This window comes from Botrytis fragariae, assembly GCF_013461495.1.
Source record: "Botrytis fragariae strain BVB16 chromosome Unknown tig00000225, whole genome shotgun sequence".
NCBI lineage: Eukaryota > Fungi > Ascomycota > Leotiomycetes > Helotiales > Sclerotiniaceae > Botrytis > Botrytis fragariae.
In genome coordinates this window covers 153,356-167,733 of record NW_023501002.1, presented here as the reverse complement: position 1 = coordinate 167,733, position 14,378 = coordinate 153,356, and the positions used below count along the sequence as shown (strand labels likewise).

General features: G+C 43.2%; 6 protein-coding genes across 6 annotated transcripts; 3 read left to right on the top strand and 3 right to left on the bottom strand.

The window, feature by feature from the left end:
* Positions 1 to 919: 919 nt before the first annotated feature.
* Positions 920 to 3,073, bottom strand: Bfra_011121 (putative bel1-like homeodomain protein 8 protein; the record flags this gene model as incomplete). The annotated part of the gene is made up of 3 exons (XM_037341451.1): positions 920 to 1,648; positions 1,697 to 2,737; positions 2,789 to 3,073. The coding sequence occupies 3 exons, from the start codon at positions 3,071 to 3,073 to the stop codon at positions 920 to 922; spliced, it is 2,055 nt and encodes a 684-aa protein (XP_037188263.1).
* A 1,027-nt stretch (positions 3,074 to 4,100) lies between these two features.
* Positions 4,101 to 6,732, top strand: Bfra_011120 (putative c4-dicarboxylate transporter malic acid transport protein; the record flags this gene model as incomplete). The annotated part of the gene is made up of 7 exons (XM_037341450.1): positions 4,101 to 4,536; positions 4,587 to 4,756; positions 4,899 to 5,017; positions 5,073 to 5,331; positions 5,382 to 5,619; positions 5,714 to 5,928; positions 6,487 to 6,732. The coding sequence occupies 7 exons, from the start codon at positions 4,101 to 4,103 to the stop codon at positions 6,730 to 6,732; spliced, it is 1,683 nt and encodes a 560-aa protein (XP_037188262.1).
* Positions 6,733 to 6,744: 12 nt separating this feature from the next.
* Positions 6,745 to 9,091, top strand: Bfra_011119 (uncharacterized protein; the record flags this gene model as incomplete). The annotated part of the gene is made up of 4 exons (XM_037341449.1): positions 6,745 to 7,099; positions 7,145 to 8,272; positions 8,376 to 8,832; positions 8,935 to 9,091. The coding sequence occupies 4 exons, from the start codon at positions 6,745 to 6,747 to the stop codon at positions 9,089 to 9,091; spliced, it is 2,097 nt and encodes a 698-aa protein (XP_037188261.1).
* Positions 9,092 to 10,028: 937 nt separating this feature from the next.
* Bfra_011118 (putative amidohydrolase domain containing protein) lies at positions 10,029 to 11,500 on the top strand (the record flags this gene model as incomplete). The annotated part of the gene is made up of 2 exons (XM_037341448.1): positions 10,029 to 10,543; positions 10,618 to 11,500. The coding sequence occupies 2 exons, from the start codon at positions 10,029 to 10,031 to the stop codon at positions 11,498 to 11,500; spliced, it is 1,398 nt and encodes a 465-aa protein (XP_037188260.1).
* Positions 11,501 to 11,618: 118 nt separating this feature from the next.
* Positions 11,619 to 12,826, bottom strand: Bfra_011117 (putative calcium-dependent phosphotriesterase protein; the record flags this gene model as incomplete). Its single annotated transcript, XM_037341447.1, has 2 exons — positions 11,619 to 12,395; positions 12,503 to 12,826. 2 exons carry the CDS (start codon positions 12,824 to 12,826, stop codon positions 11,619 to 11,621), a joined length of 1,101 nt encoding a protein of 366 aa, XP_037188259.1.
* Positions 12,827 to 13,420: 594 nt separating this feature from the next.
* On the bottom strand, positions 13,421 to 14,143 carry Bfra_011116 (putative o-methyltransferase family 3 protein; the record flags this gene model as incomplete). Its single annotated transcript, XM_037341446.1, has 1 exon — positions 13,421 to 14,143. One exon carries the CDS (start codon positions 14,141 to 14,143, stop codon positions 13,421 to 13,423), a length of 723 nt encoding a protein of 240 aa, XP_037188258.1.
* Positions 14,144 to 14,378: the final 235 nt, after the last annotated feature.

The following is a 14,378-nucleotide window of genomic DNA, read 5'->3' as shown; positions in this document are numbered from 1 at the left end:
GTTGTAGATGCGAAAGAGAAAATCAACGCAATCATGTCGCAAACTTATTCTCCACGTATAGGTGGGGAAATGATCTATGTCGATCTGGCCAGAGCAGAATATCAGCAAACTCTGGGATTGGAGGTATCGACGACGTAACAGACTCCGCAAAAACGCCAAGAGAGTCGTCGGATCGATACTAACCTGCCGGCGCTGAAAGAGGTCATACGTGCGTGGTCTGCCAGCCAAGAAAGAATCCTGTTTCAATCATCCCCGTTGGAAATGGTCTTACGAGAGCATTTCACCGGGTGTAGTAGTGGGCCTCAGCTATGATTGTAACCGTAGCATCTACGAGTGATCAGTATTTGGCAAAATTGAACTCACTTTAATATGGCAACTCGATTAGCATAGCTCGTCTGAGAAATTAGCCATTTCATCTAAATATTAGCTAGAACATTTAGTTCTCAAGTCATTATCAAGGAAATCCGAAAAGTTGGGATTGTTGATTTATTGCTAATCGAATGGTTGTGTCAATCATGTAAGTTTCAAACATTTTTCAATGAAAAGACTCAAACATATGACTATACTTGATATTATTTTGCTTTAGCTTTGTTTTATTTTGATATAACACATTAGTACAAACTGGTAGTCATGCTCTCGCCCGATTCCTTATGCCGTTTTCGATCCATTTCTCACCACCAGCATTCACTAACCACATCGTAAAACTTCCGATCGCTTACCACAAAAGCCCCTTAGGAATATCAGCTCCAATCAACGTGTAAGACCCTCGCCTTGATGTTAGCAAATAAATTAATATAAACCGGGCGCTCGCTACGCCAGGAGAATATCACGAAGCGCGCGCGGTTTGACGTAATAGACTATAGTCCGGGCTTTTGATATCTTAATTTCTCGTGCAACAGCCATATGATCCGGTTCGAATTCAAATTACCAGTAGATCATCATTGTTAAATGATAATCCTTCCTCTAATATACCGGAATTCTCCTCAAGTAACAACTCGTCATGACCTGAGCCTTCAACGACTAACAACAAGTCATCATATTGTTCTTCATACTCAAGTTGCCAACGGTGGCCGAAAAACATCTCCTCGGAGTCCGACTCTAGTGTCAATCTTTCCATTTCTCCACCGCTTAACAATGAGTCATAGAAACCGACATCATCTTCAAGGAGAAGATCATCAAATCCATGGTCTGGTGTACCTTCATCATCACTGAGTATATTGTCAAATGACGAATTTTCACTGTGATTATCCACAATCCACCGAAAATCATCATCCACCATTGCTGAATCTTGTATGTCAGCGTCATCGACGATAGAGTCCAAAAGATCTTCACATTCATCAATTCCCCTAGCCATAACAACATCCTCTGAAGTCGAACGTTTATTGATAATCTGACGAGCAGCTGATAGATCATGTAATGTTCGTTGCATCATTGACCATAGTCGAGCTTTCACCACAACTGTCAGCCTCTTCTCAGAGCCTAGCTCGCCATGCATCTCTTCATCAGTTTTTTTGTTGACGAATGCGGAGGTCGGCATGTTTGCAATCTGCTCAATTTTCTGTCGCAGGCCTGGTGTTTGGGCATTGCGTGCGAATGAGGTCATCATTTGGATGATCCTAGGAGTGTAGCGAGAATTTTGAGCTACCGACTACGCTAATTAGTAATTGAATTTGATTTGGAAAAGTGATGATATTACCTTCTTGAAACCTGGAGAAAACATGACTGGACCCAAGGCTGCCAGAGGAATAGCGGAGATGCCTGGGATGTTGTCAATCTTTACTCCCTTTGTCGTTCTCTGTCTCGTCTCGATTCCAGCAATCATTACTTGTATCGCTGCGGTGACGAGCTTGCATGATGCTGTAGGATCAAATACGTATTCTTCATCTTGAGAATTGAAAGTCGCATTGCATTTCTGGGAAAGACTTCCGATAGTGGAGGATTTCAATGGGTTTTTATTCGAAACTTGAGCACGATGTCTTTCGTCACTAGATGGAAGCAGCATTTTGTCAAACGTTATATCTTCTGGTGCCGTGGAAGCATCATCTTGCTTGGTTGAAGGACTAGTTTCCGCTCTCTGTGAAACTTCAGGAGCCCTTTTCATCCTCTTACGAGAATTACTCGGGGAAGTCATATGTCTAGAAGTTAACAGAGATTTGGAGAATGGACCCGAACTTATGAAAGAGCTCAATTGAGATAGAGCAGGTGCAGCATGTAATGCGATACTCGAGGATAAACTCTCAGAACACTCTTTCAAGATTTCAGAAATCTTTACTCTGGAGCCAACTTCAACGATTGACGATGTAGCGGGTATACTTGCCTGAGTAGCTTGAAGCCGTTTACTAGCGTCGGAATACCTTTCTAGAAGTGACGATATGTTCTCACTGGGGCCAAATTTGATAACCAAAGATTTTTTTGGCGTGCCTGACTGTGCAACCTTCAATGTCTGAGAGGAGCCTTTGCTTACCACCGAATCTAGGAGAAATGGCTTCCGTCTTTTTGAAGTTTGACTCCCTCCAGACTTGGGTCGAAATGATAATCGCACTTTTAGCTGTTCCATGTGAGCGCAGAGTTGTGCGTCTGGTATCCTAATATCGGTAGTTGTACATGTCCAAGGTCGAACGCCGAGAATCGGTGAATTTGAAGGATCTTTATTATTTAGCTGAAGAGAAAGATTGTTCGTCTGTAGTGGTTCATTCTGCAAATGAAGTATTGCGGATAATCCCAGCTGTTCCCATATCTTTCAATAGTGAGCAAATCAATTTTCCTCCAAAGTGTTGATCTGACGAACCTTTGACTCTGCGACGTACTTACCCAACATCTCGATGATATGATTGTTATTAATTCCAAACGATTCTTTTCCATCAAGATCAATAACGAAATCAATCCGGCATGAATTCCCACTGGCGACCCACATTTCCCCCGATGTCAACGCTTTCAGGCACTGGTCAACCGACAAGGTCTCCAGGTTTCCAGACGGTAGTCTAATGACAACCTCGTATTCTAATTGCAGGGAGAGTTTGTCCGAAAGAGATGAGAAAGCAACAGGACCAAAAGTTAATGTCCTCGAGAGCATGATAGAGAACGCGATGAACCTGATGAAGGTAGTCAAGAATAACCTTGAAAAGCCTTGAAAATCCACGTGTGAAGAGGAACAATGCAACTAACAATTGATGGAAACGATGAGGAAGATAGAGAAATCAATTTAACGAAATCAAAAGACAGAGGAAAATGAAAAGAGATATTGTAAAAAATAAACACTAGGAGACAGATTGAGAGAGAAGGTTAGTAGTGTAACACAGATAGTATATCAAATTGCACCCATCGAGGAGGAGATGTGGTCCTTATCTCGTGATCTCCCATATAACAAGATGCGACATTGAGATGAGACAGGCATGAACGAATGTGAGTATTTCACTGTCGCTGATAAGTTTTGGTTGATAGAGAGATGAGGAGAGGAACAAATGTGTGATTCTCACTATCGCTGGTAAACATTGATTGTTACTTGTGAGGGAGAGAGAGAGATAAATTAATTAATATTGAAAGTGGAGATTTCGGCAAAAGATTCTGCCCCTGTCTACCGCTCAAAATGGTCTAAATCCCACGCTAAAACCGTTGGTGACGGTGTAACCCACAATTATACTCAAGGGTGCTCGATGTTTTAGTCTTATCTCAGCCTCTCTTTAATCCACAACCATAATCTCAAACCCAAATGCCAAATCCAAGGAACCTCCATACTACCTAGTCTCAAACGCTCGACCAATTCCAGTCGCCAGTAACCAATCCCAAGTCTCTGCCGAAGCCTTTTCTTCCGAACTACAAAGTAAAATCAAGTCCTTGAGCCCCAAAATAGTGCCGTTCTTCCAGAAACCTATCCGCCCCTCCCCTCTTTCGGAGTCTTTCCAGAACCACCTTCTATAACTACCTACGTTCACCATGGCTTTGAGTAATGTTGGATCAATCGTTCTACAAATTCTGATATTTCTGACGACTCTGGTGAACTTTACTTTCACTCTCACTTCGCTGGGACCTTTCTTTCTACTCGTCTTGTATGCATTATCAAAGATTTGTGCAACGGCACCCGAGGAAGATATATTCAAGAAATGTCAATTACGTCACCTCTACCACGATTGATGAATGATACATCTCAACCCGACCTTGACGAACCTCAGATTTCATATTTGAAAGATGATTCATCTGCGAATGAAAGCGTTCACAGGCATCGAGGGCAAAAATCCGATATAGAAAACAATTCTGAACATGCCAATGGGAGTGCGGGTGGAAATAGAAATAGAAGTGGAAACGGGAATGGGAACGGAAATATTTATACCAATGGCAATGCAAGCCATAGAGGCTTTGCGGTATTAGATCCCTCCGATGCGGGAGGCGATCATGGAATAAATGGAGTGGATCAACAGCTGGACACTGAGGATACTGCAGTTGCCAAAATCAGTATTCGTGATCGCATTGGTTGTGTTACCTGGACATGGTTCACTCTCACAATGGCCACTGGAGGGATTGCAAATGTCCTTTATTCAAGTATGTCATTCGATACAATTACATTTGAGACCGGCTCTAACATCCTACAGTCCCATATCGATCGAATTGGCTGAGAATAGTAGGGGAAATAGTCTTCTTCCTTAATCTTATATTCTTTGTAATGAATTGTATATTAATATCTCTTCGCTTCAAATGGAACCCCGGAAGTTTCTCTAAATCTTTCCTTAGTCCATCTGAATCTCTGTATATTCCTGCTTGTGTAAGTCGATTCTAGTATTAGTGCCTGTTACATACCTGTCTAATGTATTGTTAGATGATATCGTGAGTAATTTCCTGCCTCAGCCAAAGAATCACGTCTGAATCTCCGTAGAGTGGGAACAATTCTTGTGACCATGTGTCAGTATGGAATCCCGAAGACTGGCCTGTGGTTTCAAACTACCATGCAGGTATGCTTTTGGGCGTATTGTACTTTGAGTGTAGTTGCATCATCCGGAATGTACCTATTGCTTTGGTCCACTCAGTAAGTCTGAGTATAAACTCCTCTTTGCAAAACATCTGCTTATATTCCTGCTTAGAGAATTTCCCATTGCTAATATGACTCCTCTCTGGACTTTCCCTGCCTACCCGTTACTACTGACTGGTCCAGTTGCAGCGAATCTTATCTCTACTTTACCAAATGCAACCGCGGCTGCACGCATCAATTCTACTGCTATAGCTTTCGGGGCAGTTTGCTTCCAAGGAATTGGATTCCTCCTCAGTCTCATGATCTACAGTGCTTTCCTCTATCGATTAATGACCAAGAAACTCCCCCAAGAGACAACACGACCTGGAATGGTAAGTCGTACTTGTAATTATTGTTCCACTGGATAACTAAGTATCTATAGTTCGTATCGGTGGGCCCTTCCGGGTTCACAGTGACAGCGATAGTTTCTCTCTCTAATTCGGTGCAGACGACCATCTTACCTAATGGTATTTTTGGCAATACCGAGGGCCCTTTCGTTTTATACTTGATGGGGAGTTTTACAGGACTCTTCATCTGGGGTCTATGCCTTTGGTTCTGTTTGATATCTGTAGGCGCTCATTGGCAAGTTATGCAACCTAATCACCCGGAACATCACATTAGTGCAGACATGACATGGCAAGAATCCTCCCATCTCAAACACCTTAAACATTGTTACTAACATGTTTAGGAATTCGTTCGTCTTCCCAAATACAGCACTAGCCACAGCTACGATACAAATTGGTACGGCGTTTGGATCCAATGCTATTCGAGTTGTTGGCACCGTGATTAGTGTCTTTCTGGTTGTCGTTTGGTTAGGCGTGCTTTTCATGATAGTTAGGGCAATCCTCCTGAAACGACTACTCATGCCAGGACAGCTCAATGGGGCTGCTCATCAAAGAAAGAAATGGGCGAGAAAATATGGTAATGGTGTATGGAAGGACTAAAGCCAAAATCAAAGAATTATTTACCGGGTACAATACATTCGGAAAGCTTTTTTGAATATATATTTTTTATATTAATTCCTGATTATAGGAATGGTGGGTATAGACTTGGATTTATTGGATATTGTATAGCACAGTTCTTGTAAGAATGGGGTGATATAATCGTACAATAGCAAAAGAGATGAGGATATAGACAAGGGTCACCGTGAAATATCCAATGCATCTATCGTAGAACTTTCCAGATTATTCAGAAAATTTGACTCATCAAAGCCGCTCGCTGATCCTATTATAATATCGGACATCCAATTCTCAAACATTGAAACCATTCGAGCGTGGTCGCGATTATTTGAGCCGAAGAGCTCTGACGTCATATCTTGTCACGTCAGATAGAAAAGTAAGTAATCACTCACACATCAAAATAATTAAAGTATAGAATTCTCCACTTTATACCTGAGATTATATCTCACTCGATCAATTGTGCTCTAATACCCACATATTGACGGCGCGAATAACAATATACCACCTACGAAACGACCTTTGGGGCAGGCCGACACGAATGCGATTCTGCCACCGAAGAAGAAACATAAGGAGAAGGATGTTACACTTAGTGATGATCACGCATTGAAAAGCAAAGGAGAGTTGGTGGAGATGTTAATGGAGAGGTCAATGCCGAGTAGCGGGACGAAGGATGTCTTAATCCAAAGGTTAAGGGACAACGAGGGGCATGTCGCGGCCAAGGATTCAGGAAAGACAGAGCGCAGGAAGTCTGCGAGGATAGATGCTGCGGAGTAAAGTGCAAAGATAATGGAAAGTCGCGAAGAAGGCCTGAAAGATCTATGGACCGTCAAGAATAAGGCATTGGCTACTCCGGGTGCGCCAATCACCGAGAAGTCCTCTGCGACATCTTCAAGAAATGCGGCCGCAGTTCCCTCACAAAGCTCACATGGGCATCGAATAAATTATAGAACAAAGAATAATAGTAAATTGAGGGCATTGTTACGCGATTGGCGAGTGATGGAGCCGCAGGAGGTGGAAAGTATGGACAGGAAGGCGATGATTGAGAGGCTTGAGAGACATGAGATGAGGGGCTACGGCGATGATTATGAGAGTCTAACTTGCGATCAACTTTCCACACTTTTGAGTGCACGGCTGCTTCCATGTAGTGGAGTTACGAAAGCAGCGCGAATTGAACCACTGAGATAAGATGATGCTTTGGATCGAGATAATGGGAACATGGAAGAACGCAGTTTGTACACTACTCTTGTGATTTGTCAAAATGAGGTACAGAGATATGAACAACTGATTGGTTGGGCTGAGGGCGAGGAAGGGGAGAAATCATACCAAGATTTGGAAGTGGCGGGATTGAGAACCCTAATGGATTTGAGACAACAAGGAAGAAAGATAAAATTTGTTTGTGAAGATTCTGAGTTAATCGATTGGTTGAAGGCGGATGACCAAAAGTTGGCGCGAAAGAACAAATTCGAGATATCTACACTTATGGGATCTGAAGCCCCTGCGGAGCTGGAATGTTGGGAAAAGAAACTTGCGGATATAAGGGTGGATTTAGAGCATAAGATAGGCCATCCACTCCCAACGGAGGTACCAATGCATGAATCGTCGAAATACGATGTTCCTGTTGTTACGAAGAAAGCTGGGGACCGAGGAGCCTTGCATTATGATCCTAAAAAGACGAACTGGGGTTTATTCAATGCTTGGGAGCTTTGTAGAATTGCCAAGAAGAAAAGTGCACCAGGGTATGGAACAAAGGATGCGATGATCAAATGGCTTGAGACTGGGATTCTTGAGTATGAAGATATGCACCTTGAGTCACTGAGAGAACAGTGTTGGAAGCGCTTAATACCGCAATACAGTAATGATGATAAGGCAGCTTTGATAGAAAGACTAAAAATTCTGGATAAATATGACAAGGATAGCGAGGAGAGCTCCGCAAGGGAGACTGACGAAGCTACCGATGCCGAAAATATTGATGAAAGTAGTGTTGAGCAGGATGACGAGATTGATCCGATTGCAGAGCCATCAACAAGTGGCACCGTGTCTAGTAACTCGCCATATGCCAAGAAAGATAATAGTATGCTCCGAGTTTTGCTACGAGATCGACACCTTCAAATCTCCGGTACACGGGAAGAAATGATTCATCGCTTGGAGACATCTCCATACAACTACGAATCTTACACTTCCGAAGAACTTTCCCTAATACTCAAAGATCGCCACCTGACTAACGCAAGCACGGAAGCAAAGAAATCAAAATCGAGCGCCTCAAAAATAGCGACGAGGCTCTCTATGATTCTGCAAGACTTGAAGACACACAGTTGTATGTGCAATTGAACCTTGGAGAGGAATTCATCAAAAAAAAAAGAACAAGCTTTGAAGGCTTTATCTGATCCAAATGTATCATATGAGAAATTGGACTCCAGCGCTCCGTGAGCTTGCAACTGCCTTGGGTTTATCTCCACACAGCGGGGAGAAAACTGTGATTAAGCAACTCCACGCGAATGATCAGAAATTAAAATTGGAGGGTAAAGATAGAACCGCTATGAGTGATGCTATCAACAAACTGACCGCGTCTCTTGAAACCCGCAAAGCTGAATACAACAAAGCGAAGGAAGATCTAGAGAAAAGCATAGGTCATCCTGTTCTAGATATCGCAATCGTGATGGGACGATATAATGCTATAAGGAGACGCGACCATGAAATAGTCAACAGTTATCAGCCAATACATAAACCAGGGCCAGTCTGTGACTATGATTGGAAAGACTCTCACTGGGCCGGAAGAACCGAGAGGGAACTGAGAGACATGTGCCGGAGACAGGGTATGGAGGGTTGGGGCACCAAAGCTACTTGCATCAAATGGCTTGAGACAGGGTCGGTAGAGTAAGAGGATTTATCGGCAACTAGTCTCGAGATAATGTGCAGGAAACGTGGGATAAAATTTAAGTCAGGGACAAAAAGACTTGATTTAGCGATGAAACTTAGGGAGACTGACGAGAAAGAGACTGCGTATCGAGAATTAGGAATTATGGCTTTGAAGAAGATGTGTAAGGAGTGTGGCATGAAGACTACGAGTGGCGAAACAAAACAGAATTTGATAACAAAGGTTAGAGTAGCCGACGAGAAGACTGGGCGGGTATAGGGAGCTAGGTTGACAAGATCGTTTCATGGATACTAGCAGCGATCATTTTGTTTCTTGGAGCTTCTACGTCTTGTCTTGCAATTTCGGTGCTCTTTATTATCATTATCATCATACTCTGTATTTTTTCTTTCTCTGTTCATCTCCGTTGATGGTCTACTCTGTAAATATTAATCATAGCATCAATTTCTACAATGAACAAAGAATGCAACACACTTGACGAACGTCTTCACGTCCATTCGAACGTGCTTGAGGTAGCCATTTCGATTATTGTTCCTAGCATACTACTCGGGGTTCTAGAATCAGATACCGGCTCTGAGCCATGGAATAGGCAACTTTCAATGTCATATTGGACTCCTCAATGCTAGGCGACCGCGTCGTTAAGGAAGCTGGGCTCTCGAATCATCTGTATATTGTTGAGATTGATTGATTGATGACTCTTGCAAATACACCGTCGCAATGTCTATACGGTCCTCTTCAGTTCCTTTAGAATATAGTGAGTAAAAGATTAATTATTCTTTCATAAGCATATCTTTAGAATCTATGTGGAACAATTGTGTACTCGAGAGTTAGGTAGATTGCTTCGGACGGAATAAGACACGACAAAGTAACGGAGTTCGGAATAAGCGAGTCAATCCCGACTCAGCCCTTGTAAAAGCATGTGCTTCTCTAGACGAATGACCCTATCAGAGCCTTGTAACGCGGACTCTGCACGCTGTAGCTTGCACCGTGTCCAGCATGATTACAGGCTCTCTTCCATCACTATCATCGAAACGTACGTCACTAGTCAGCGCTAAACACCAGTCAAGAAATATATATTTATCTTATAGTACACAATGTTATACAGCTGTTTAGATTTGTCAATCGACTGAGAAGATTCGACAAGCTGACCTAGCTCTCAGTGTTACCCAAATTGAAGTCTCAGCAAATACCGGAAAAAATGACGAAGAAATATCCTACTCACGGGTCTACTCTGTCTGATTCCACATCTATTTTGGCGTCACAATCTGCCACAGCCAACTCTCTCAAAATCGCAAAATTAATACCCTTCAACTCTTCTTTCTCTTCTGACCACGAGTATTGGATTCACACTACTACCCTATTCAACAGTCGCACCAAGACTTTCGATAAAAATGTTTCTCTTCAAGTAAACACAAAGACAGGCCTAATAACGAGAGTTAGCACGCGAGAAAACTCATCAATTTCTTCTTCACTCGGAGATAATGATATCGACCTCCGAGGAAAAACCGTTCTACCAGGTTTTGTAGACGTACACACTCATGTCTTCCTCCACCGTGTAGATGAGGCTGGTTCACCATATTTGAATCAAGAACGAGACGAATCTCTCATTTCCCGCGCCATTCGTGCCACGACCAATTGTCGTCTAGCTCTCCTAGCCGGATATACCACGTACCGCGACCTCGGACTGAAGGATGCTATAATGCCGATATTGGTGTCCGTGATTCCATAAATCGTGGTCTCATCCCCGGACCGCGTTTGTTCGTCGCTACGGAACCTTTGGCTTCCAGTGGAAGCTATGAGATTCGCCAAGAGAATAAGTTAGGGGGGACGGAGACTCCGCGTTTGAGCGACCCTTGTGATGGGGTTGAAGGATGCAGAGCAGGTGTGAGAAGAAGGATTGGGGCTGGTGCTGATGTCATTAAAATCTATGCTGAGTATCGGAGACGTGCGTTACGCTATCCAGCATCTACATATAAAGGTTCCGAAGACATTCAATTTCCTCCATCTAGAAATCGAGGAGAGGATATTTTTGGCCCCAGAGAGAAGTTGAGAAACCCAAACTCTCTTCTTTGGAGTCAAGAAGAAATGAATGTTATGGTAGCTGAAGCTAAACGCGCTGGTGTGCCGGTGGCAAGCCATGCCAGCTCAGAAGAGGCAGTAATAATGGCTGCTAAAGCAGGTGTCACGAGCGTAGAGCACGGACTCATGCCCAGTGAAAAGGCATTGGAAGTGATGAAGGAAATGGGTACAATCTATGTCCCTACACTCTCGGTCGTAGAATTAGAGGCAAATGATGGAGGAAGAGCAATTGCTATTTGTAAAGAGCACGCAAAACGAGCTTGGGAGATTGGAGTGAAACTAGCCACAGGATGTGATACAGGGCCATTCCCCCATGGAGAGAATGCGAGAGAGATGGAATTAATGGTTCAAGCTGGAATCAATGTGGCTGATGTGTTGAGGGCTGCTACGCTAGGAGGATGGGAAGCTTGCGGTGGAGAGTTGTGTGGGCAGGATTTTGGATGGTTGGGTGAGGACTGGATTGCAGATTTGGTGGCTCTAGGCGGAGATCTGGAAAAAGATGGATTCGAAAAAGTTATTAGAAACGTCAGCTGTGTTATCAAGGACGGAAGACTGGTGGTAGCGGATGGGAAGATTGTTGGTTTTGTTTGATCATAATGACAATGTGTACGATAGTCATCTACTTAGCCTAAAGGAACATATCAGGTAAGAGTAGTCCCGTTCTCCTCGTTTGGACTATTGTAAACCAGTTGGTGCGAACACCTAGACATCAAAGTACATAGCGATCTGGACTTACAACCACCTCCGCAAGTTTTACAGTCCATAACTTTCCACTTCCCTCCACAACCAAGACATCGCCCGCCAACGCAAAATTTGCAATCTCAATCCCTGGTTCTCCAGCCGGATCATGCAGAAAGACTTCCGCATTGAACAACCCCAATACCTTTCCTACATTATTTCTCACTACAATTCCTTCACCCTCGGCCGTCCATATCCTATTCTTATCATCTATGTGAATACCATCTGGGATCCCCGTTCTCGAGATTCCAATAAGTCTTTTATTGACAGGAAACATGTCAGTATCGAGGTCGAACTTATAAATAGCGTTGGAGCCGGAATTGTATCCACCAGAATCTGTTGTGGTTATGGGTGTGGTATCTGTAACATAGAGGGTATTCATGGCGGCATTAACGTTGATTCCATTGGGTACTAAGATATCCGCACGGGATATAACAGGAATAAGAGACTTTGTTGTGGGAGAGAAACGCCAGACGGCATCTGGGAGAACGGCTGATGGTCCACCGTCGTAAAGAGAGGAGAGCGGATCGTCAGTAAAGAATAGATAGGGAGTTCCATGGTGGTTTACCCATGTAAGATCGTTAGGTCCATTGAAAGGAACGCCGAAGTAGGAGTTTATGATGATTTCGGCGTAGCCCGTGGCTGGGTCGATAGCGTAGATTGCAGGAGAAATAGTTGCATTACCATCACCAGCAAAATATACGAGATGGTCGAAATAAGTGCCTCCATTGGGATTGATTATGGGATACTGGTGTTTGGGGTGGATATCTTGGAGGTGTTGAGGTTCAGAATCGAGATCGTCGTGGTGTCATCTATTGAGGAGCTTGTAAACCAGACTTCATTGCGATCCGGTACCCATATACCGGCTTCATTCGCAAAGGAATAATTTCGCTGGGCAATAAGAGTGGCTGTGGGATTTGCACCGAGAAGTTTCAAGAATTCAGGATCATAGGATATGAATGGGCTGGACTTTGCGGAAGTGAGTAAGACTGATAAATTCGTATTGCTTGTTTGTGTATCGATAAAGGTCTGACTGATGTTCCCATGATAATTAGGAGGTATTAAATAGGTCGATACTGGATCTATGAAGATGGTTGTATTGAGTGTGATATTCAATGCTGCTTGCGCCACAACTAGTAACTTATACACGCATACGATGACAGATATATAGTTTGCCATGGTGGTCACAGTGATTCATATACAATTCCAATGAATGAATATGGAAAGATTAAACAAACAGCCCAGTCCTCTAATGAGTACCTAATACTTATATAATGTAACCGGCTTATATAGCTTTTGGCTTATGCGAGACTACTTCCGAAAGGGGTGTGAGCCTCGCAGTCTGACATGACTGACATCTAACATATGCCATGTACGAAGCAATTTGTCATCTCGATAAGCTTGTAGCAATAGCATCATATTAGGCTCAAACATATTTTATTTCTCTAATTCACCATCCAGAGAAACTCTGTCCTTCAATTTCCTCAAGATATTTCTGAGTCAGAATGTATGCGCTCGAAAGTGGATTGATTCGAACAGCTTTGCCTCTTCGTAAACTTCAGCAACGAAATACATCATGAGCCTTCTATATTGCCCTCTGCATACTGCGTGAATCAGGTCATGATCTTGGGATCAAGTTACGTACACTATCTTCTAATCTACTAGGGCTGTAGCCCGAAAGATGGGTATAATTGCCTAGCACTGGCCAGTCACAGTGGAAAATAGTTCATTTTTCAATTTAAAAAAGGACAGTCATTTATCTTTCTAGCTAATTTATTTGACAACAGCCATCAAGAACCCATCCCAATTCTTCTCCGAGACGATTTGCATGACTACGCAGTCGACTCTTTCATCCTTCCCAGCATTCTCAATTGCAGTTCTTGCGCCTTCAACATGAGGATCATGCAATCGATCTTCTCTCACTAAATCTCCCCTGCAGGCCATATTATCCAAGAAGACTGCAGCTCCGGAATAACTCATCTTAACTCCGTAATCAAAGTATGTCCAATTATTGAGTTTATCAGCATCGACAAATGTCAATCCAAACCTTTCTCTCTTTCCCTCTTCAACCTCCTTCAACAAGCCAGGTAATATATCCACCGCCGACCCTTCCAAGACTTCAACTCTATCACTCACTCCAGCATGCTCAATATTTTCGCGGGCTACTTTTGCATGCTTGGGATCGAATTCCAACGTAGTAATCTTACAGTCTGGATTTTCGGTAGCAATCCAAATCGATGCATATCCACCTAAAGTTCCAACTTCCAGCACGTGTTTAACTCTCATAGATTTTACTTGTAACGCGAGGAATTTCCCTTGTGCGGGAGATGAACTTATTGACGGAAGACCTTTCTCTGAGGAATTTCGAAGAGCGTGAGCGAGCGTTTCATGATTTGGTTTTTGAGTGGAATGAAGTTTTGACATTGTGTATTCATCCACAGCTGCCCATCCAGGGTGTGGAGTGAATGAGGTACGACGGCCCTGTGGAGGTGGCATGTTGAATCTTTTGTTGGAGGCTGACCGTGTGATGTATTTGCAGTGAATATGTTTCTCGTGTGTCGGAGGCTAGAGTAAAGCCCTCAACGCAGAAAGATATTGCCATCTTATATATTTATGAAGAAGCTCTTGAGTCACACCGAGCTTGTTGAAGCAATAGATAGCAGATAGTGGATATATTGCGTGGCTGACTGTGACAGCTGAGTTTTGATTGCATAACAGTTACTCTTTTTCA